The sequence below is a fragment of the Balaenoptera ricei genome, chromosome 16, assembly GCF_028023285.1.
Source record: "Balaenoptera ricei isolate mBalRic1 chromosome 16, mBalRic1.hap2, whole genome shotgun sequence".
NCBI classification, from domain to species: Eukaryota; Metazoa; Chordata; class Mammalia; order Artiodactyla; family Balaenopteridae; genus Balaenoptera; species Balaenoptera ricei.
The window spans coordinates 37,486,626-37,510,056 of record NC_082654.1 but is presented as its reverse complement, the minus strand read 5'-3'; the positions used below and the strand labels follow the sequence as shown (position 1 = coordinate 37,510,056).

At 38.3% G+C, this 23,431-nt stretch overlaps 2 protein-coding genes across 15 annotated transcripts in view; one reads left to right on the top strand and one right to left on the bottom strand.

Annotated features, from left to right (window-relative positions):
• The window catches only part of LOC132351105 (interferon-induced protein with tetratricopeptide repeats 5), a 165,229-nt gene that overhangs the window by 137,904 nt on the left and 3,894 nt on the right, over positions 1–23,431 (top strand). For 4 of the 7 annotated variants that reach the window (XR_009498085.1, XR_009498084.1, XR_009498090.1 and 1 more), the window contains exon 4: positions 12,386–16,946. The gene's annotated coding sequence lies outside the window, so the exon portion shown is untranslated. Of the gene's footprint in view, positions 1–12,385; positions 16,947–17,275; positions 17,339–19,727; positions 23,244–23,431 lie in introns of those variants that run through there. The other 3 variants (XR_009498088.1, XR_009498089.1, XR_009498087.1) reach the window with 3 other exon arrangements.
• The window catches only part of PANK1 (pantothenate kinase 1), a 110,759-nt gene continuing 100,515 nt past the window's right edge, over positions 13,188–23,431 (bottom strand). For all 8 annotated transcript variants that reach the window (XM_059900940.1, XM_059900937.1, XM_059900938.1 and 5 more), the window contains 2 exons: positions 17,764–17,889; positions 13,188–14,685 (listed from right to left, as the gene is read on the bottom strand). In XM_059900940.1, coding sequence (XP_059756923.1) covers positions 14,626–14,685; positions 17,764–17,889 — 186 coding nt within the window. In that variant the 3' untranslated portion in view covers positions 13,188–14,625. The remainder of the gene's footprint in view (positions 14,686–17,763; positions 17,890–23,431) is intronic.

The following is a 23,431-nucleotide window of genomic DNA, read 5'->3' as shown; positions in this document are numbered from 1 at the left end:
CCCATAAGAATGTCCTTAATGGCATCTAGAATGGTGAATTCTTTCCAGAAGGCTTTCATTTGACTTTGCCCACATCCATCAGAGGAATCACTATCTATGGCAGCTGTAGCCTTATGGAATGTGTTTCTTCAGTAATAAGACAGTTGAAATGACTCCTTGATCCCTGGGCTGCAAAATGGATGTTGTGTTATCAGCCATTAAAACAATATTAATCTCATTGTATATCTCCATCAGAGCTCTTAGGTGACCTGGTGTTTTGCCAATGAGCAGTAATATTTTGAAAGGAATTTCTTTTTCTGAAGCAGTAGTTCTTAACAGTGGGCTTAAAATATTCAGTAAACTATGTTGTAAGCACACATGCTATCATCCAGGCTTGTTGTTTCATTTATAGAGCACAGGCAGCGTAGATTTAGCGTAGTTCTTAAGGGCTCCAGGATTTTGGAATGGTAAATGAGCATTGGCTTTAACTTATTGTGTGATGAACTGCATTAGCCCCTAACGGGATAGTCAGCCTGTCCTTTGAAGCTTTGAAGCGAGGCATTGGCTTCTCCTCTATAGCTATGAAAGTCCTAGCTGACATCTTCTTGCAACAGAAGGCTGTTTTATCTACGTTGAAAATCTGTTGTTTCGTGTAGTCACCTTCATTCATTATCATAGCTAGATCTTCTAGGTAACTTGCTGCAGCTTCTACATCAGCCCTTGCTGCTTCACCTTGCCCGTCCAACTTGTGGAGGCACCTTGTCCCCTTAAGCCTCATGAACCAAAACCCCTGCTAGCTCCAAACTTTTCTTCTGCAGCTTCCTTACCTTTCTCAGCCTTTGTAGAATTGAAGAGAATTAGGGCCTTGCTCTGGATTAGGCTTTGGCCTACAGGAATGTTGTAGCTGGTTTGATCTTCTATCCAGACCACTAAAACTTTCTCCATATCAGTAATTAGGCTGTTTTACTTTCTTATCATTCCTGTGTTCACTGGAGTAACACTTTTAATTTCCTTGGAGAACTTTTCCTGGGGGGGGGGAGAGATAAATTCGGAGATTGGGACTGACATATACACACTACTATATATGAAATAGATAACTAATAAGGACTTACTGTATAGCACAGGGAACTCTACTCAATACTCTGTAATGGCCTATATGGGAAAAGAATCTAAAAAAAAAAAAAAGAGGGGATATACATATATGTATAACTGATTCACTTTGCTGTACACCCGAAACTAACACAGCATTTTAAATCACCTATATGCCAATAAAAATTAAAAAAAAAAAACTTTTCCTTTGCATTCACAACTTGCCTGACTGGAGCAAGAGGCCTAGCTTTCAACCTATGTAGCTTTTAACATGCCTCCCTCATTAAGCTTAATTATTTCTAGCTTTTGATTTAAAGTGAGAGACGTGCATCTCTTGGGAATTCCCTAGCGGTCTAGTGGTTAGGACTCCACACTTTCACTGCCGTGGCCCGGATTCAATCCCTGGTCGGGGAACTAAGATCCTGCAAGCTGCGCAGCGGAAAAAAATGAAGTGAGAGATGTGCCTCCTTCCTTTCACTTAGACGCCATTGTAGGGTTATAAATTGGCCTAATTTCAATATTGTGTCTCAGGGAACAGGGAGGCCCAAGGAGAGGCAGAGAGATGGAGAATGGCCGGTCAGTAAAGCTGTCAAAACACACACAACATTTATTGATAAAGTTCTTGGTTGGTGCCCCCAAACAATGACAATAGTATCATCAAAGATCAGTGACCACAGATCACCATAACAAACATAATAATAATAAAAAAGTTTGAAGTATTGTGAGAATTACCAAAGTGTGACACAGAGACATCAAATGAGCAAATTCTGTTGGAAAAATGGCACCAATAGTACTTGCTCGTTGCAGGGTTGCCACAAACCTTCAGTTCTTAAAAAATACAACATCTGTGAAGTGCAATAAAGCGAAGCACAACAAAAGGAGGCGTGCCTGTATTCTGCCAAGTGGAGAAGGGCGTCACACTTCACGATGGGGGCCAAGGCGGGGTGGGGCAGTGCAGGAAGCCTCCTGGAGAAGTTGGCTTCGGATCTGGAGTTTGATGGAAACCAACACACTGTGCAGAAAACTCAGCTTAAATTTTTTTTCTTTTTTTTTTTTATTAATAAGGCAAGGCTGGTTGTTTTTTTGTTTTTTTAAAAATAATTAATTAATTAATTTTTTTGGGCTGTGTTGGGTCTTCGTTTCTGCGAGGGCTTTCTCTAGTTGCGGCGAGCGGGGGCCACTCTTCATCGCGGTGCACGGGCCTCTCACTATCGCGGCCTCTCTTGTTGCGGAGCACAGGCTCCAGAGGCGCAGGCTCAGTAGTTGTGGCTCATGGGCCTAGTTGCTCCACGGCATGTGGGATCTTCCCAGACCGGGGCTCGAACCCGTGTCCCCTGCATTGGCAGGCAGATTCTCAACCACTGCGCCACCAGGGAAGCCCTCAGCTTAAATTTAAACACGCTGCCATGAAGCCCAACCGGTGCAGCACGGTGCGTCTCATTGATGCCTGTTCTAGCAGTGAGATCCAGGCGCTAATATTCTGAAAGGCAGCTCTCACCTATGGGCACTAGACAAATAGCTGGAAGGGAACTCTCACACTCTATTGTGACTGAGAGCAGAGGGCAGCTCTTTCATAACCTTATCTTGAACTTCATGTTTATTATTTCCACGCACATTTTTATATTTCTAATATATAAGTATGCATCCATAACTAATATATGTTATTAAAATGATATATTTCCATGAGTACCTATAAATGCAAATGAATAGGAAAAAATTGGCAATGTATGTACCGAACTGACATCAGTGCTTACTTCTGGGGAGACAGGAAGAGTGGAAATAGGTAAGAGTAAAGTGGGACTCTCATTTGATGTGTTATTGAGTTATTACGTGGAGGTTGTGTTACTTTTATAATTTTTAAATCAGCAAAACAAAGAAACATGATTTATTATTTTTTAAATTTATTTTATTAAAGTGTAGTTGATTTACAATGCTGTATTAGTTTCTGTGTACAGCAAAGTGATTCAGTTCTACATATATGTAATCGTTGGCATCTACTTATCCCAAACTCCCAATCCATCCCTCCCCAACCCCTGCCTTGGCAACCACAAGTCTGGTCTCCATGTCTGTGATTCTGCCTCTGTTTCATAGATAAGTTCATTTATGTTGTATTTTAGATTCCACGTATAAATGATATCATATGGTATTTGTCTTTCTCTTTCTGGCTTACTTCACTTAGTATGATAATCTCTAGGTGCATCCATGTTATAGCACACGAAACTATATTCAATATCTTGTAATAACCTATAATAGAAAAGACTGAAAAAGTATATATGTGTATAACTGAATCACTTTGCTGTACACTTGAAGTAACACAACATTATAAATCAACTATACTTCAATTTTAAAAACACAAAGAGGCTGAGGAAAGTCTAGCTGGAGGAAATATTCCGTTGTTCAAGATTTACTGAGTACCTACTATGTGCCAGACCCTGTGCTAAACTCTTAGAATCTTTAAGATTCTACCAAGATATGGACTTTTGGGTCATTAATCGCTGAAGTCAGCAGAGAAATGCTGGGACTTTGCAATTTGCCGCCACACAGTCTTCTATTCTTTTCTTAATCTTTCCTGATGAGGAAAATGAATTGTCTCAGTGTGGGAATGTGTGCCAGCAATAAGTCTCCAGAGACCCAGAAAATGAAGTAAATGTCCTAACAAGGAGACAGAATAAGTGAGCTGGAAGGGGAGGGGAGGCGAGCATCCTACGGGTACCTGCCTCTTCCATTCACTCTCCTAAACAGCTGCACACATCTTGTGTCATGATTTCTGAGTTAGCATCCCTAAACAATTCTGTGCTCCCCTAAGGACAGAGGAAAAGAGGGTCAATTATGTCCCCTCAAACTTCAAAGCTGCAAAACTTTAAGAAAGTTCAAATGGTCCACTTCTGCCAGTAATGCACAGTGCCAATATAGTCCTGCCATCTGTTTTAAATTCTAAGTGCCGCAACTGCTACATATCTTAAATAAATATTTAAACCAGCTGCCAAGACAATATTTTGGTTAATGGCATATTTTTAAAGTATCTAATTCCGAGTGTGATATGGAACAGAAGTATGAAGATTTTTTAAAAGGCTGGAAAGCCTTTTTCAAGTAGAATGGAATGCAAAGGTCAGTTATATGCTTATTTTGTTTCTCTACTAAAACCAGAAAAGTTTGCCCTTCCTAATCATGCCAACTGACTTTTTGAGTCAGTGTGTGTTATTAATCGCCATCATAACCCTGACTTAATTTAAACACAAAAATGTGGTGCGGTCGTGTGATTGGAATGTTCTTTATAGTCCCTGCCTTTGGGGGATTAAAATACTAACTTTAACTTTTTTTTGAAAGAGTGGTCCCCATTCCCCAAATCAATTCCTTCAGGAAAGTGAAGATTATTGAAAATAAAGTATTGGGGGAAAAGAAACAAAAAAGAGAGAGAAATAATCACTATGCAGTGTTGATTCTGGAAGCAGAATATGTGCTTCAAAGTCTTGACAAACAACCCTGCTTGGTGGGCCGGGTGGGTAGCCAGCCATTAGAACAGCCAGCTGAGATTTTAAGAACAAAGAGTCTTGGCTCAAGTGATGTGATTGGTCCAAATGTCAAAATCATTTGGGGATTTTGTATACCCCCTATTGACTCTTTGTTTAAGTGCTGCAAGGCAGCTCTAGGAGGTCATAATTACATGAAATACAACAATTAGTAAAAGCTTGCTTTGAATAGTTTTTTAAAATTTTAAAAATTGTTTTTATTGAAGTACAGTTGATTTACAGTATCATGTTAATTTCAGGTGTACAGCACAGTGATTCGGTTATACACGTAAATGTTTATGTATATATTTTTTCAGATTCTTTTCCCTTATAGTTTATTGCAAAATATTGAGTAGAGTTCCCTGTGCTATGTACTGTTGGTTAACTATTTTATGTATAGTAGTGTGTATATGTTAATCCCAACCTCCTAATTTATCCCTCTCTCCACCCTCCTTTTCCCTTTGGTAACCATAAGTTTGTTTTCTATATCTGTGAGCCTCTTTTTGTTTTGGAAATAAGTTCATTTGTATCTCTTTTTAGAGTTTTTAATATAATATAAATGTTTATTAATGATAAGATATAATAGCAATCTATGAACACATATTGAAAGTAATGAAACAGCTGTATAGACGTAGATGTAGATATAAGTATATACCTTTGCAGTGAAATGATTCATATACCTTAAGCTTTCAAAATGATGGACCTTTCAGAATAATAGAGTGTATACAAAGCAAAAACAAAAAGTGGGCTTTTTTCCTTAATATTTTCACTTCATCATCACCTCCTTAAGTGGGAAAAAAAACATGCTTTAGTTTTAGATAAATTGAATGACCCCGGGGAGAACATTTTTAGCCATTACACAGTAAGAGTGAAGAAAATATGTTTATTTTAATGATCTTTAATTTAATATGGTACAGGTTTTTCAAAATAACAGTGTTTCAGGATATGCTGGAAATTAATACACTTAAATACCTAGGTGAATAATATACCTAAATAATTAGGTATATTAATAAATATACCTAAATACCTAGGTGAATAAGTGACTTGCAGTCATTGGGAATTTAGAGTAACTCCTCTTCCTGAGCCTGAAGAATTTATTTATTATTATTATTTTTTTAATTAATTAATTTATTTATTTATTTTTGACTGCATTGGGTCCTGGTTGCTGCGCACGGGTTTTCTCTATTTGTGACGAGCGGGGGCTACTCTGTTGCGGTGCGCGGGCTTCCCATTGTGGTGGCTTCTCTTGTTGCGGAGCATGGGCTGTAGGCATGCGGGCTTCAGTAGTTGTGGCTCGCGAGCTCTAGAGCGCAGGCTCAGTAGTTGTGGCGCACGGGGTTAGTTGCTCCACGGCATGTGGGATCTTCCCGGACCAGGGCTTGAACCCGTGTCCCCTACATTGGCAGGCGGATTCTTTACCACTGCGCCACCAGGGAAGCCCAAGACGTGGAATCTTTTAAGTTTCTGTGCAGATTGTCCTTAAAGTTTCCAGTGTGTTTGCAGAGCACTTCAAAAATGCAAAGTGTTTATTTAGTAACCAGAGATGACAGCAGTAGTAAGTGCAGGCTGACCTTATGAAGATGCTTTTATTGCTTCCATACTTGGAGAGAGAATAGTGGCTCATCCAAGATGAACCTCAGACAATCTTAAGCAGAGTAACTGCCCAGCTAAGAGATTCCTTCTTCCCTACAAACTAAATTCAGAACACCAAAAGAGGTATTAGAAAAATGTGGGAATGGAACAGAAATTGAAAACCAAGCTATAAAACTGTGCTATTTGTGTCTGTTGTTTTGAAGGGTGTCAGTCATTATGTAGTGGCCATGGCTGATTAATGTCTATGTGGTGCCATCATTTTTAACAGAGACAGCAGTTGGGTTTATTTAATCAGTTGTTGATCATCGAACAATGTTGCTTTCCTGCAACTGGGTGTGACCTGCCAGAGAATCAGGAATGTTTATTTAAATGTGGATATGATTTTTAATGTTAGTAATAATATAACCTTTAAGACAGTGATTCTCAAATTTTAGGTTTTTAAGGATTATTTGAGAAGATCTTTTTTCATGCATTCTGGGACCCCAATCTTAGACATTCAGATACAGATCGTCCAGGGAGAGGTCCCCAAATAGTCATGTTAAACAAACTCTCCAGGTTATTCTGAGGCATGTTGGCCTATACCACAGTGTAAGATATTCTGTATGCTGAGCATCTCCTTCTGTTAAAGCCATCTGACATCTGAGATGCTATGAGTATTTAAGCAATTTAACTCTGGGCTAAGTTATTGAGAACATAGGATTCCATTTGAAAAAGAAAACTGTCTTTGACCTACATCATTTCTAGGGACAAAAAAAAAAAATTGAACAGGAATAAAAATAACTCAATAAAGAACTCTTCTTCTATCTTTAAGGATGACAGTGGATTTAGAAGACATGCTCTTCCTAATAAAAATCATAATCAAGACAAAATGATAGGTCATTTAAATATTAATGAACTATTGAAAAGAGGTTTATTTGCTGATACTAAAAATTGCATTCCTACTAAAAATTTTAAATCTAATGAGAAACACTTAAAAACCAAATACCATAATTTCTATATACCTCTCTTTCAAAATTTAATAATTAAAGGATTAATTAAAAATCACATCAAGATGAACTGTTTCATGAGAAGAATAAATTTTCAAAAGTAATATCAGAGCTCAGATATGTAAGTTATTGACTAAAATAGAAATTATTTTGAATTATAATAGAGAAAATTGGTACAGAAGTCAATAATTATTCCATTTTGCAAAAATAATTTTGGCATGGGTCTTCACAATAAGCCAGTATTTTGTAGACTCAAGTATTTCTTCTTGGACAAGATGAAATACAGATCATTTTAACTGCATAGAAGTTTAGTCAATAAGCTTTTTGTTTTGTCTGTTTTATAAGCACTCTAGTATGTGCAAGTCTAGTATCAGTGCTTGTATAGAGTGTGGTGGAAGTGTGACTAAAGAAGAAAGAGAGAAGGCCAAGCAGGGGAATGTTAATATTAACTGAATAACAAAGAAGGAAGGCCCTTGAGCTAGGACCTCAGACCAGCCAATGTGAAATATTGAGCCTGGGTATGAAGAAATTTCAATGAGATGAATGATAGGAGCGATAGTTACACAGTCAGACACTGTGTCTATATAAAATCCCTTTTGGAAAATGGAAGCAAATATCTGGATCATTTGGACTCAAAGAAGCCTTCATTTTTCCCAAAAGGCCATTTCAAGATTCCTGATGATTGGTATGTGATCGTGGGCATGCTCCTTAACCTCTCCAAACCTCAGTCTTTTCTATAAAATGGAGACAGGAATCCCCACCGTGTTCATTTGCTGGGTATATTAAAGGAGGTCATGTACACGGAATGCCAAGCACATGAAAGCCTTAATCCCCCAGACCTGTCACTGTTATGAGCTCTTTTCCATGTAAACACAATTTATTCTCATGTGATAACTTTATAAAGGGCAGGCTCAATGCTCAGTTCTTAGAATCACAGAAACGCAGGTTTGGAAGAATGTTAAAGGTCTTCTCTGTCACAAGCCCTCCCTCTTCATCCGGTGCCAGGTCAGAACCTGTGAGTGTTCAAGAGAGTTTAAAGCAGGCTAGTAAGTTGGCTCCTTCCTAACTGATATTCCCTAAACAGTTGTTCAACATTTATTTAGGAATTTAAAAATTAGAATAAAAGCAAAAAGTTTAATTTCCACTTCTCATACTTGGTAACCTTGCTTTGGGCAAAGCTTTTAGCATAGTTTTGCAACTTACCGATTGAATGATCAAAACTGATTTCCCCTGAGTTGAAATGTAAGACTCCATCATTGCTTCCAAATTCTCTTTTGCAGCACTGGATCAATAAGTAAAAGCTGACATTAAAACATGAGCTTTAATTAACTAATTAATCGATAGTTAACATTATATAATGAGTTAATAAATATTAAAGTTTGCATGCCAGTGTGTTTGGAATTTGCGTGTGATCCGAAAACGAGACTCAGTTTGGCATTTTCTTTTTAAAGCAAATCTTAATGTCATATACCCTTTTAAAAAGGTAAATTTCTTATATCCAAGGGTGGTTATATCTTGGTACTATCTTTCTCGATGGCCACTAAAATAGATTATGCCGCAGGTGAAATGGTCCTTAAGGTTCCCTGAGACCAAGCTTTGTAATGGACAGGGATTCCTCCAGCCTGATTTTGCTGAGGCAGTCGTCATGGTTAATTAACGACCTCAGTCATGACTGCCACGGACAGCTGAGGCCAGGCATGGAATGTAGAAACACAGGCTAAAGGACAGGAAGAATTGCATAATTAACTAAATGTTCAGGGCAGAGTCAACAAAACAGTTGTTCTGGACAACCAACTCATTTTCTCTGCAGTTGCTGAAAACTGTGTGGGTAGGATCCACAGATAATTGGCTCCCTTCTCCATTTCATTTTGCCTGTCTAAACATTGCATAAATAACTACTTGATAAATTCAATGTTGATGTTGGCATGTGAACAGACAGACAAGAGTAACTGCTTCTTTCAAAATTTATAAATCCAATATAAATAGTAATCAAACCCCAAAGGAGAATGCTTAAAAATATTCCTGTTTAACATTCACAATCCCGTTTAACTTGCCTAATTTCAACCCACACACTTGTGGAGCTTAATACAGAAACACTCTTGGCCTACATTTAAAATAATGTAACATTTGACAAACTGTTCAAGTATTGAATTTAAAAATACACTCTGCATAAATTATGGTTCTCATATAAGCGCCAGATGCATTACTTGCAGGATTAACTTGGGGTTTATCTCTTCCTCAATGCACCATGTATACACACTCACACAAGCATGCAAACACAAGAAAAATGCTAGAAAACATAGTCTGAGAACATACCATGAAAAAATATTTAATAAGTCAGGGTAAGTAAACTTGAGTAGTCAATGGAAAACAATTATTTTAAAATTTAAGTTTTCTTTAAAATTAAAATTTAAGTATCTCTTAAAGGTACACAAGAAGACATAGACCACCTGCCTCACTCTGGAACTAAAATAGACATTCATTAGCCACATTATGGCAGCCAAATGGCATGAATTCTTTAGATGCTGAACCTGGTTAAAATAGCAACAGCAAATTTCATGAACAGACTGAAGGGGAGGAAGAGAAGAGAGAAGAAAAAGTCTAATATAAAAAAAGTCCAATTCTTTCTAGTTGCTTTAAATCTAAGGGAAAATAAAAACTCTTCTTAAGCTATAACTGCAAAAATTAAAAAGGAAATCCATTTGTTCAAAAAAAAAGAAACCTTAGGCAACTGGGGCTGAGGCTGCTGGCATTTATTATTTATTACTGTAACCACATCAACTCTGCCATACACATTTGACTAAATGCACTTGGTTGTTGTGTCTAAAAATGTTCCAGGAATGTACAGGAGAAAGAAGGTAGAAAATCAAATACAATGAGTAGAATATTTTACAAAACTGAAAATGACACCAGTTAGGTTAAAATAAAGAAGAACATCCAATTAACATACCTAATTTCACTTTTGTGCTGTATTTAAAGGATTTTTTTCAGCCTTCAAATTTAACTTATTTTTGAAAAGTAGCTTTACTGAAATATAATTCACATACCATTTAATTAATTCAGTGGTTTCTAGTCGAGTTGTACAATCATCACTTCAATCAATTTTAGAACATTTTCATCACCAAAAAAGCAGCCTCATAACTATTAGCAGTAAGTCCTCATTTCTTCCAAATCCCCAGCCCTGGGAAACCACTAATCGAATTTCTGTCTCTTTGCCTATTCTAGACATTTTATATAAGCGGAATCATTTTGCTCTATTATCACTTTGAAGCCAGATTAGTTCTAGTTTCACTTTACTTGACACTCTTTGATGGCTTCACACTGACTACAGAAACATCTTTTACATGGAATACGAGTCCTTCCATAATCTGTTTTCTTCTCTCCTAGTATCTGGTTTCTCTCCCACTAACCACACTCCGGCTGAATCAAACGGCGTCACGAATAAGCCAGGCTGTTTCTTCTCTCAGTGCTTCTTTCATCCTGCTCTCTTTGCTTGGGCAGCCCTACCCTCGTGCTCCACTCGGGGGTCTCTACTTGTTGGCTAAGACTCTTATGAAAACTTTTCTTGCACCCTCCCCTCCAGGAGAGGGGACCAATGCCTCCTTCAAGGGCAGTTTTCTACCCTCACTTGGGGGACTTCGTATAGGACCTGGTCCACGGCTACTCCTAAAACTGCATTTCCCACCACTCTGCCCGTTGTTTACTCCAGGCATACTGGCCTCCTTACAGGTCTTCACAACCTCCATTCTCATTTTCCAGGAGTACAAGTATTTTCCCCAGGTATTTCCACGGTGTGTTCTCAGCTTCATTCACCTCTGCTCCAACGTCACCTCCTAAGACAGATTGTCTTTTAGCACTCTAACCAAAGAAGTTTCAATCCCCTTTTCATTTTCTAAACAGAATTACCTCCCTCTGAGGCCCCTCTACCTTACTTTTTCTCTTTGTAGTACGGATGTAACATTATGTAATTAGGAATGTATCTGTCTTCCCTTCCAGAATGTAAGGTCTGTGAGGATGGGTCTGGTTTTGTTCACTGCTGTGAATATTTGTGAATGAATGAATGAATGACACCTGTGACACTTAATTATACGTGTTGGTTTAAGACTTCTGTCTTCCCCACACTGGACAGCAGGGGTTGAATCCTATTCCTCCTAGTTTACTCAGTGCTCCTTCCTGGCACAAAATAACTTCTTAATATTCCTTGTATGACTGAATGATGTCAAGTATAAATTACCTGTAACAATGGTTCCCAACAAAGGGACTCTGAATCCATGTAAATATGGAATATGGAAGAATACATAAGCTGAAGAATACAAGTAAATCTTTCCACGAGCCCTTTATCTGAAACTCTTGAGACCACTTCTGTTTCAAGATTCAGACTTGTTCCCTACTTAATTAACACCTCTGGTAGGGTCTGGGGCAGACCCTGTAATCAAACACATTAATAGCTTTGCAACAAAACATGTGAAGAGCCCTCCAGAGAATGATAAATAATGCTCAAATCAACTTTTTCTGTCGTGAATTTTTGTCAAGAGAAATGTTAAGAGTTTGGGATTTTGAAGTGTGGATATGGGGCTGTAGACGTGTACTAGCATATGCAGATCTGTGTGATGCTTTATGCTAAAATGGATTCCCCACATTCCAGTTTAGAAATCACTGATTTAATGCATTAATTTAAAAACATCTATTTTTTTTCCAGCATAGCTAGCATTAATGAAGCTTTTACTATGTGTTAGCCCTTGTGTTAAGCTTCTTAAATACATAGGTAAAAACTACTATTTGCCCCATTTTATGAGTGAGAAAATTAGGGTTTAGAGAGAGGGTTAGCAAGTTGTCCACAAAGCTTGTCAATAGCTGAGCTGGATCAAAACTGCAGCTGTCTCAGAACCAAAAGTCATGTTCTGGACCACCTGGTCACCCTGACTTCATGGAGTTCAAGATAAAAATTCTTTAGTCTTGCCAAGTTTCTTCATGATGTTGAGCCAAAGGAAAGTTTCTATAATTCAAGTGAATGTAAAAAAATTCCTCAGGCTGCAACTCCCTCATTAAAAAAAAAAAAAAAAATGCTGGCTATAAGTAACCAACATTTAACTGATATTTGTATAATGGAGTAATTTATCTCCTCAGCTAAACCAATGTTTTAAACATTTGTAATGAGAGATCAAGTAATTCCAGATAATTAAAAAATTATGTAGTCACACTAACTTGGCCTGATTTTATTTTTTGCAGAACCATGATCCAAGGGGTGCTATTCCCTAACAGATGAGAGTAGGAATGGCAGAAGAGAACAATCTAAAAAAGGTACTATCATGGAGGATATGTGGATTTTCACACTTACCTTTTTCAAGAGCATCTTAATTGCTTGAATTTTTTTCAAGCCAGGCGGAAGTTGATCAAATATAATTGTGATGACCAAATTTTGGAACTCTTTCAGAATTACAAAATATAGTAGTGATCTTTTGGGAATAAGGAGTTAGTTGTATAAGAACAATAAAGCTGGGCTTCCCTGGTGGCGCAGTGGTTGAGAATCTGCCTGCTAATGCAGGGGACACGGGTTCGAGCCCTGGTCTGGGAAGATCCCACGTGTCGCAGAGCAGCTGGGCCCGTGAGCCACAATTACTGAGCCTGCGCGTCTGGAGCCTGTGCTCCGCAACAAGAGAGGCCGCGATAGTGAGAGGCCCGCGCACCGCGATGAAGAGTGGCCCCCGCTTGCCACAACTAGAGAAAGCCCTCGCAAAGAAACGAAGACCCAACACAGCCATAAATAAATAAATAATTAAAAAAAAAAAAAAAAAAAAGAACAATAAAGCTACATTAAAAAAAAAAAAAAAAAAAAAACAACCCTGCATAGGGCTACAGCTTCAACTGAAGACACGGTGTTTTGGACCTTACCATGCTTATGTGAAAGCTTCAAATTATGAAATGTAGAGTAGCAACAGTACAACACATATTCATTTTATGATACAAAAGCAGATAAGATGGACATAAAGGTTAAGAAATGAAAATAACATATACACTAAAAAAAAAAAAATCACGACAGAAACAGGCTTTATTTCAACCAGACAAGGGAATACTTCCATTAACATCAACTTCTTCAAGACCTGAAGACATGGAAATTAAAGACAGTGCCCAGAAGGCAGAGAAGGAAAGTTTCATCACGGAGCAATTGTGCCGCCCTTCAAAGGTCCCAGCAATACAGCAATACGCTCAATTCAAAAGATTGATTAGTTCTAAATCATTACATCTCGTGTGTTTCAGTATTTGTACAAGACTCTCATTTGAAAGTTACCCATCAGTCCCAATGACATATTTCAAACAGAAAAAAAATATATAGATCAGTATCATAATTTTTTTTTTAATTTTCGAAAGTGGGATTGAAATACAGTTTAAAATATTTCAAATAAAAAACAACTCTATTACTATTTAAGATGCCTTGTTACAAAGCTCCTAGCTACATACATGTACAAAACACAGATATTACCACATGACATCTCAACCCATGACTTCTCCTAAACATCCCAACGTGAACAGTTAATCTACCGGGAGACTTTCCCCTGTAAATCCCCACATCTTGCACAAGGATTTGTTGCCATTCATACGCTGTGCATGGATGAGGACACTTCATCAGAGAACACTTCAATTTAACATAACCTAACATAAAATAAATCTAACGCAACACTATATGTTCATAAGGGATACGACAAAATTGCATATAATTTTCAACTTTTGCCAGACTCACTAAATTCATGAACGCTTTTTCAGAGTTTTCTCTTCAAGGGCACTTTTGAGAGCTTTAGATCTCGTGCTTAACTTTGTATTGAGTTGGTCAGCACCTTGATTAATATGAACAATTACATCAAAGAACGGTATTGGAGGGGGGACGGGGAGTCATCCGAGGACAGAAACAGGGGGAAGGACTCTCTTTTTCCCTAAGACATTCAAACAGAAAAAACAAGACCCAAAAAGGTAAACAAACAAACAAAATAGTGTTCACAGTAAAACATGACAGATTTGTAGTTTCATTTGAAACCAACAGCAAATCATGAAACGTCATGAAAAATATAAGTCAAGGTAAAATCTCCTAGAGTAATTACTAAATGAAGTTAAAATTACCACACTGATCAGTAAACCCCAGAAGAAAAATAAACAGCACTTACGTTTCAGGTCCTTCTTAAACATCATACAATTTTTCAAAGTCAATGCATAAAATTGGTAGGTTTGGCCACGCTGCACAAATATTTTTTTAAAAAATACAGTATACAGAAAAAACTCTTGTATTCCCCATTTTGAATCATAAACTCAAAACCCAAGAGTAAAAGATCAGCTAGAAGGATTTTAATTATTTACAAATCCAGCAGGTTCATCTGCCATAATGGCTTGGCTTCCGTCCCACAGTGGCTTTCACCCTCTCCAGCCGCAGAGCTTGGATCCCTGTTCTCACAGAAGGCTGTTCCATCTGTGGCCCATCTCTACTGGTCATCAGTCATTTTGAACAGTTCCAGCAGTGCCCCAACAGCTCCAAAATAACCCTACAACAACAATGAGAAAACTTCTGTACGATTATCTCCGAACCTTAGTCCAATACCTACTGTTTTTCATAATTCGAGGAATGCTGCCCCCTAATGCTATAGATACAAGAAACTTAAAACCTGACCTCTGGCATGAAACATGATATAATAATAATAATAATAATAAATGCATTGGATATCTATTTGTTTATATACATTAAATAAATTAACTGATGTAAAGTGCGTAGAAAAATGTCTGGCACCACAGTGTATACTACGTCAGTGTTGGCAATTTTTAGGATTTTTAGGATTATGATTATTTCATTTTAATCCTTGTCATGGCAAAATTCACATTATTACTGCCATTCCACAGATGAGAAATGGGAGGTAATAAGGTAAATTACCCTTTCAAGGTCACATGAGTTGTGCCAGGGTTCAATCGCAAATCTATCTGACTTCAAAGTTGTAATGTCTCACAAGGTACAGCTCTAAGCTTCCCTCAGTAGATCCTGGAAAGGCATCTAAATCAGCTCAAGTTTCCCTTTGCTCATCTGTAAAGGAAAAGCCCACGTATCTGTGAAAATGAAGGAAGCTGAAAAATGGCAATGTTTAGAGAAGCTGGTTTCCAAAAGGCAAGAGACTCTACTCCTCTGGTATTTGCCTGACTCAACAGTTACTTACTGCGAAATGGGTGGCATCTGGCAGAACACTACATGGTAGGATCTTTGCCTCCACTGCCAGCTAACATCTGAGGGCTCACTATATGCTAGAAATGTACATGGATTTCCTCACTTAATCGTCACAGTAACTTTATGAGACAAATAATATTATCACCCCATTTTACAAAAGCTAAAACAGAAATGGAAAGGTAGAGTCATTGCCTAAAGTCTCCAAGTCAGCGAGAGCCTGTGCTCTCAACTGCTTGGCTAGACCACTTCTCTTAGGAGACGCTCACTTACATAAGTGGAATGAATGAGACTGAGTGAGTGAGGACTCCAGGCAGGGCAGGAAAGCCACCTCACCAGCACCTCCCAAAAGTTCTCTCTCCATAATATCCTCCAGGAAGACCTGCCTAAGCGAGAATGAACCTAAGAATGTAGAGAATTTTCTGAGAAACACCTACAGGGAGATATAAAATTGCTCTACTTTCATCGGCCATAGAGACTGAGTTATGATACTTAGTAACAAACCAAAGCCATCGTTCACAGAGGCCTAAGATTGTACAAAGGGATATGCCTTTTTATCCAGAGAAGTAGGTTTCCCCCAAATGCTGGTTCTTTTTCCGTATCTTACCATCAACTAACTACCTGTGTGCCCTCGTAGATGGCTTTTAATCCCTGATGGCTTCCAGGGTTTGTTTTCTGCCTTAGTCCAAGAGGATCTAAACTTAGGGTTGCCAGATAAATGCCAAGTAAAATAACTGTGTCCTATATTTTTAATCACTAAATACGGCAACACCAGATGGGCTAGAAGAGTGGTCTTCTTTTTCATTTTAATTATTTTTTTAAATAAAATCTTACAAGGGAAATCGATAACTAAGTAGATAAAAAAGGAGCTGCTCTGGTTGGAGGAGGGGGAGTGAAAATTCTGAGACTCCACTGCCCTCGCCCCCCACAAAAAAGTTATATCACTTCATGCCTTAGCCTCCTTAAAAAGACAAAAACAAAAACTTTCTTTAGTATAGTTAAACAGTTAACTATTTGGTATTTAACTTCGTATTGTTTTAGATGCTTTAATAAAACAAAACGTAGGCTTAGAGAGCTCTAAATAATTTATAAATGCATCAGCAACTTTTCACATAAATAATTCAGTTTGGAGATGAGAAAAATGCCACAGTAGTTATTCATTACAATTAAAATTTATGACACTCGTTCTCCCAATGTTCTTTCTGCTGCAATATACCCAAGGCTTTGGGTACCTCCCGTGATAAACAGCTGCTCTCTACAGTATTGATTTTAAAGGGGGATAGAAGAGGTGGGAAGAGATGAGGGCTCCCCACTCAGTCTTAGAAACCTCCGATTTGTATTAGTGTAGAAACTGGATATAAGGGACTCTTTGCATTAACCAGAGTTCTCCACTTCTTCTGTAAACAGGCTGCCTAATGTCTAGCACACCAGCCTCTCAAGCCCACCAGGCTACTCTGAGCAGCCCAAGCACTTCTGTTCTCACCAGTTGAGTTGTTTACTTGCCAAGAGTCACCTGTGTTTATCCTCAAATTTGTTTATGACAGTTTTATTGTTAATGTAATAATCTAATGTAATTATATACCACCTAAACCAATAAAAAGAGTACAAGATGAATGGTCACCTCTTTGAAAATCCAGTTAAATTCTTGAGAAAGATTAAAAAGCTAGTTAACAAGTGAAAGTTGCTAGGAGAGTAGATCTTAAAAGTTCTCATCACAAGGAAAAAAAGATCTTTGTAACAATATGTGGTGATGGACGATAACTAAAGTTACACTGATAACCAGTTTACAGTATATACATATATTAAACCATTGTTGTGTACCTTAAACTTACACAATGTTATATGCCAATTATATCTCAATAAAAATGGAAAAAAATGAAACAAAGATTGAAAGAGGTAGTCACAAACCACCGCCCTCTATTTAGGTGGATCCTACATATGAAAGATTGGGAAAATCTAGAATGACTCTGCAACCAAATTGCTTCGTAAGTATCTTTAATTTCTTGATCTACTTTAAAGAAACAAACCAGAAATCATAAAAGGTGCATAATACTTGTGGATTATGGAAAAAAGAAAGACAATTACAAAGCTCTGATCAGCAGAACCCATGCTCAAAAATAGGTCTTGGTCCTACATCAAGAAATTGGTGAGTGAATGAACATTTATATATTTTATATTAAAATAGAATGGTAAAAGTAGGGAGATATTTTTCCATGATTACCCATTTTAACTTTTGTTTTGTTTTTTTAAATTAACCATCTACTAGTCCTGATTGTTGGATAATAGAGCTTCCATTTTATATAATGTTCTTCCTTAGCTTTTTGCATAAATGCAAACTAAGGAACCCGCTCATATGTTAGACAACCCAAAAACTTCCATGTAGGACAATTAAGTCCATGTGAACTCAACCTACCTCATGTTCCAAAAACAGAGCTTTTAGCTGTCCTTTGGACCAAAAATCCATGGCATATGCTAGCAGCTTCATGGAGACCATATTGATTCTGAGAAAATTCCCAACAAACACAACTCTGTCAATATTCTGGAAAAAAAAAATGAAAGAAAAACAATTGAACCATGACATAAAAATAGCATTTAGCAAGAGACCCAATGTGCTGTGTATCACTGTACTCCAGGACCTTGCAGAGTGAATTTTTTTTTTTTTAAGTAGAATTATTTCAGGATTTCCAAGATGAAGTCAAACAAACCTCAGAATGCATTCCACAAGAACATGAGGGGTAGAATTTGGTTGGGGGAGGCAGAGACTGATACTGGGCTCATTTACGGGTATTATGTTAGGCTGCCTTAGATCTGATATGAAATTCAGCTCCCAACATTCACATATGAAATTAAAACTGGAGTTCATCTAAATTTGCCTGTGCATTCCTTAAATCCCCCAAACTTCCAACTATAAAATATATTACCAACTCATAAATTATTTTTAAAATTTTATTTATTTATTAAGAAAATTAAAAAAAAATATTTTGGCCATGACACGCAGCTCATGGGATCTCAGTTCCCCAACCAGGGATCGAATCTGGGCCATGGCAATGACAGCTCCAAACCCCAACCACTAGGCCACCAGGGAACTCCCCACCAACTCAATAAATTAAATGGCTATGGTATGGGTTATTCATCTAACAACTTCGGTCAGGTTGCTCTGTGCCAAACACTGGGAATACAAAAAAGAAACAATACCCGGTCTCTACCTTTAGGATATATGGTGAAATATCCTGTTTGGTCAGTATGTGGGTTACAATATGATAACAAAAAATACATTTATATTTTTGTTGTCACGGATACAGATTTGTATTCTGAACACACCCCTCACACCGAGCTCAGCCTATCTGCCACACAGACTCTGCTCACTCCTCACTCACTCACAGAGCCAGTTGCTATGGTCACTCATATCAAAGGGAGGAGAGTCTTGGGAGCTGGCATTATTCTCTGTTCAGTCTATCAAGAGCAACCAGGGTCTGGGAACATCACCTTCTAACTGTCTCAAGCTTTAACAATACATGAACCCATTAACCACTGTGAAAATTTTCCCTGGGTAGAGGGGTGGGAGGTGGGCCCACGATTAGGGGTCCAGCAGGGACAGGGGAGACCCTGGGTGGGGGGAGGCGTGAAGGAAGGGGAAGGGAACATGGCCAGTGCTTTCCCTGTCCACTTAGGCACCGGGGAGCCTGTTGGGCTCCCAGGCCTAATCCTCTGCCCTGGAGCCTCCCTCCTACCCTGTAGAGCCCACGCCTCACCCCACACCCCCACCCAGGGCCCCGCCTCTGCACATGGAGACCCCCTCTGAGACCCCCTCCAACACGCTGGGCATAAACCCCAGCCACACACCCTCACCCAGGGCCTTACCTCCAAACTCTGGAACTCCACACTCCAGAGGCCCCTGTTTGGACGTGCTGCCTCTCCCCTTCCGTGCAGGTCCTAAGCAGAGGCCCCGCCCCATGCTTGAGCATCGCCCCTGCCTAAGTTCCACCCCCTGCCTAAACTCCGCCCCCCATAGACAAGGCTTTTTTTTTTTTCTCTTTTCCTCTTTTAGATTGGGGTTCTGTTTTACCTTGTAGTTGATTCATTTATATTTTCATTTTTTCTAATAATTCTTTTATTTTTGGAATTTTATTTTATTCTTTATACTTTGTTATTATTCTGCTCCTTTTGGCTTGTTCCCCCTCCTTTTTTTTTTCCTTTTTTCTGTGGTGGATTTGTTTTACCTTGTTGCATTTGTTTCGATTATATTTTTATTTTTCCTTAGATATTTTTTATCTTTCTAATTTTATTTTATTTTTTATTGTTATTGAACTGCTCCTTTTTTTCTCTTTCTTTTTTTTTTTTGCCACACTATGTGGCTTGCGGGATCTTGGTTCCCAGGCTGGAGGTTGGGGGCCTGAGCTGCTGTGGTGGGAGCACCAAGTCCAAACCGCTGGACTAACTGAGAACCTCAGACCCCAGGGAATATTAATCAGAGTGAGGACTCCCAGAGGTCCTCATTTCAGCACCAAGACCCAGCTCTACCCAACCGCCTGCAAACTCCAGTGTGGACGCCTCAGGCCAAACAACCAGTAAGACACGAATACAGCCACACCAATCAAAAAAAAAAAAAACCGACAAAAATATGTTACAGATGAAAGAGCATGGTAAAAACCTACAAGACCAAATAAATGAAGACAAAATAGGCAAGCTACCTGAAAAAGAATTCAGAGTAATGAGAGTAAAGATGATCCAAAATCTCGGAAACAGAGTGGAGAAAATAAAAGAAACATTTAACAAGGATCTAGAAGAACTAAAGAGCAAACAAATGATGAACAACACAGTAACTGAAATTAAAAATACTCTAGAAGAAATCACTAGCAGAATAACTGAGGCAGAAGAATGGATAAGTGAGCTGGAAGATAAAATGGTGGAAATAACTGCCAGGGAGCAGAATAAAGAAGAAAGAATGAAAAGAGTTGAGGACAGTCTCAGAGACCTCTGGGACAACATTAAACACACCAACATTCGAATTATAGGGGGCCCAGAAGAAGAAGAGACAAAGAAAGGGTCTGAGACAATATTTGAAGACATTATAGTTGAAAAAACTAACTATAGTTAGTTTCCCTAACATGGGAAAGGAAATAGTTAATCAAGTCCAGGAAGTGCAGAGAGTCCCATACAGGATAAACCCAAAGAGAAACATGCCGAGACGCATATTAATCAAACTATCAAAAATTAAATACAAAGAAAAATTATTAAAAGCAGCAAGGGAAAAGCAACGAATAACATACAAGGGGATCCCCATAAGGTTAACAACTGATCTTTCAGCAGAAACTCTGCAAGCCAGAAGGGAGTGGCAGGACATATTTAAAGTGATGAAAGGGAAAAACCTACAACCAAGAAAAAACCTACAACCTTACTCTACCCAGCAAGGATCTCATTCAAATTCGACAGAGAAATCAAAAGCTTTACAGAAAAGCAAAAGCTACGAAAATTCAGAACCACCAAACCAGCTTTACGACAAATGCTGAAGGAACTTCTCTATGCGGGAAACACAGGAGAAGAAAAAGACTCATAAAATCAAACCCAAATTAATTAAGAAAATGGTAATAGGAACATACATATCGATAATCACCTCGAATGTAAATGGATTAAATGCCCCAACCAAAAGACACAGACTGCCTGAATGGATACAAAAACAAGACCCTTATATATGCTGTCTATAAGAAACCCACTTCAGACCTAGGGACACATACAGACTGAAAGTGAGGGGATGGAAAGAGATATTCCATGCAAATGGAAATCACAAGAAAGCTGGAGTAGCAATACTCATATCAGATTAAATAGACTTTAAAATAAAGAATGTTACAAGAGACAAGGAACAAAACAAGGATGTCCACTCTCGCCACTATTATTCAACATAGTATTGGAAGTCCTAGCCACAGCAGTCAGAGAAGAAAAAGAAATAAAAGGAATGTGAATTGGAAAAGAAGAAGTTAAGCTGTCACTGTTTGCAGATGATATGATACTATACATAGAAAATCCTAAAGATGCCACCAGAAAACTACTAGAACTAATCGATGAATTTGGTAAGGTTGCAGGATACAAAATTAATGCACAGAAATCTCTTGCACTCCTATACACTAACAATGAAAGATCAGAAAGAGAAATTAAGGAAACAATCCCATTTACCACTGCAACAAAAAGAATAAAATACCTAGGAAAAAACCTAAGGAGGCAAAAGACCTGTACTCAGAAAATATAAAACACTGATGAAAGAAATCAAAGATAACATAAACAGATGGAGAGATATACTATGCTCCTGGACTGGAAGAATCAATATTGTGAAAATGACTCTACTACCCAAAGCAATCTACAGATTCAGTGCAAGCCCTATCAAATTACCAATGGCATTTTTCACAGAACTAGAACCAGAAATTTTACAATTTGTATGGCAACACAAAAGACCGTGAATAGCCAAAGCCATCTTGAGAAAGAAAAACGGAGCTGGAGGAATCAGGCTCCCTGACTTCAAACTATACTACAAAGCTACAGTAATCAAGACAGCATGATACTGGCACAAAAACAGAAATATAGATCAATGGAACAAGATAGAAAGCCCAGAGATAAACCCCCACACATACAGTCCCCTTATCTTTGACAAAGGAGGCAAGAATAGACAATGGAGAAAAGACAGCCTCTTCAGTAAGTGGTGCTGGGAAAACTGGACAGCTACATGTAAAAGATGAAATTAGAACACTCCCTAACACCATACACAAAAATAAACTCAAAATGGATTAAAGACCTAAATGTAAGGCCAGACACTATAAAACTCTTAGAGGAAAACATAGGAAGAACACTCTATGACATAAATCACAGCCAGATCTTTTTTGACCTGCCTCCTAGGGTAATGGAAATAAAAACAAAAATAAACAAATGGGACCTAATGAAACTGAAAAGCTTTTGCACAGCAAAGGAAACCATAAACAAGACGAAAAGACAACCCTCAGAATGGGAGAAAATATTTGCATACAAAGCAACTGACAAAGGATTAATCTCCAAAATATACAAGCAGCTCATGCAGCTCAATATCAAAAAAACAAACAACCCAATACAAAAATGGGTGGAAGACCTAAATAGACATTTCTCCAAAGAAGACATACGGATGGCCAACAAATAAATGAAATGATGCTCAACATCACTAATCATTAGAGAAATGCAAATCAAAACCACAATGAGGTATCACCTCACACCGGTCAAAATGGCCATCATCAAAAATTCTACAAACAATAAATGCTGGAGAGGGTGTGGAGAAAAGGGAACCCTCCTGCACTGGGAGGTGGGAATATAAATTGATACAGCCACTATGGAGAACAGTATGGAGGTTCCTTAAAACACTAAAAATAGAACTACCATATGACCCAGCCATCCCACTACTGGGCATATACCCTGAGAAAACCATAATTCAAAAAGAGTCATGTACCACAATGTTCATTGCAGCACTATTTACAATAGACATGGAAGCAACCTAAGTGTCCATCGACAGATGAATGGATAAAGAAGATGTGGCACATATATACAATGGAATATTACTCAGCCATAAAAAGAAACAAAACTGAGTTATTTGCAGTGAGGTGGATGGACCTAGGGTCTGTCATACAGAGTGAAGTAAGTCAGAAAGAGAAAAACAAATACTGTATGCTAATGCATATATATGGAATTTAAAAAAGTGGTACTGATGAACCTAGTGGCAGGGCAGGAATAAAGATGCAGATGCAGATGTAGAGGACGGACTTGAGGGCACAGGGTGGGAAGGGGAAGCTGGGACGAAGTGAGACCAAATGTAAAATGGATGGCTAGTGGGAAGCTGCTGCATAGCTCGAGATCAACTCGATGCTTTGTGACAACCTTGAAGGATGGGATAGGGAGGGTGGGAGGGAGGCTCAAGAGGAAGGGGATGTGGGGATATATGTATACATATAGCTGATTCACTTTGTTGCACAGCAGAAACTAACACAACATTGTAAAGCAGTTATACTCCAATAAAGATGTGAAAAAAAAATATTGTGAAAGGAGGATGTCTCTCTTGTAACCCCAGAGTT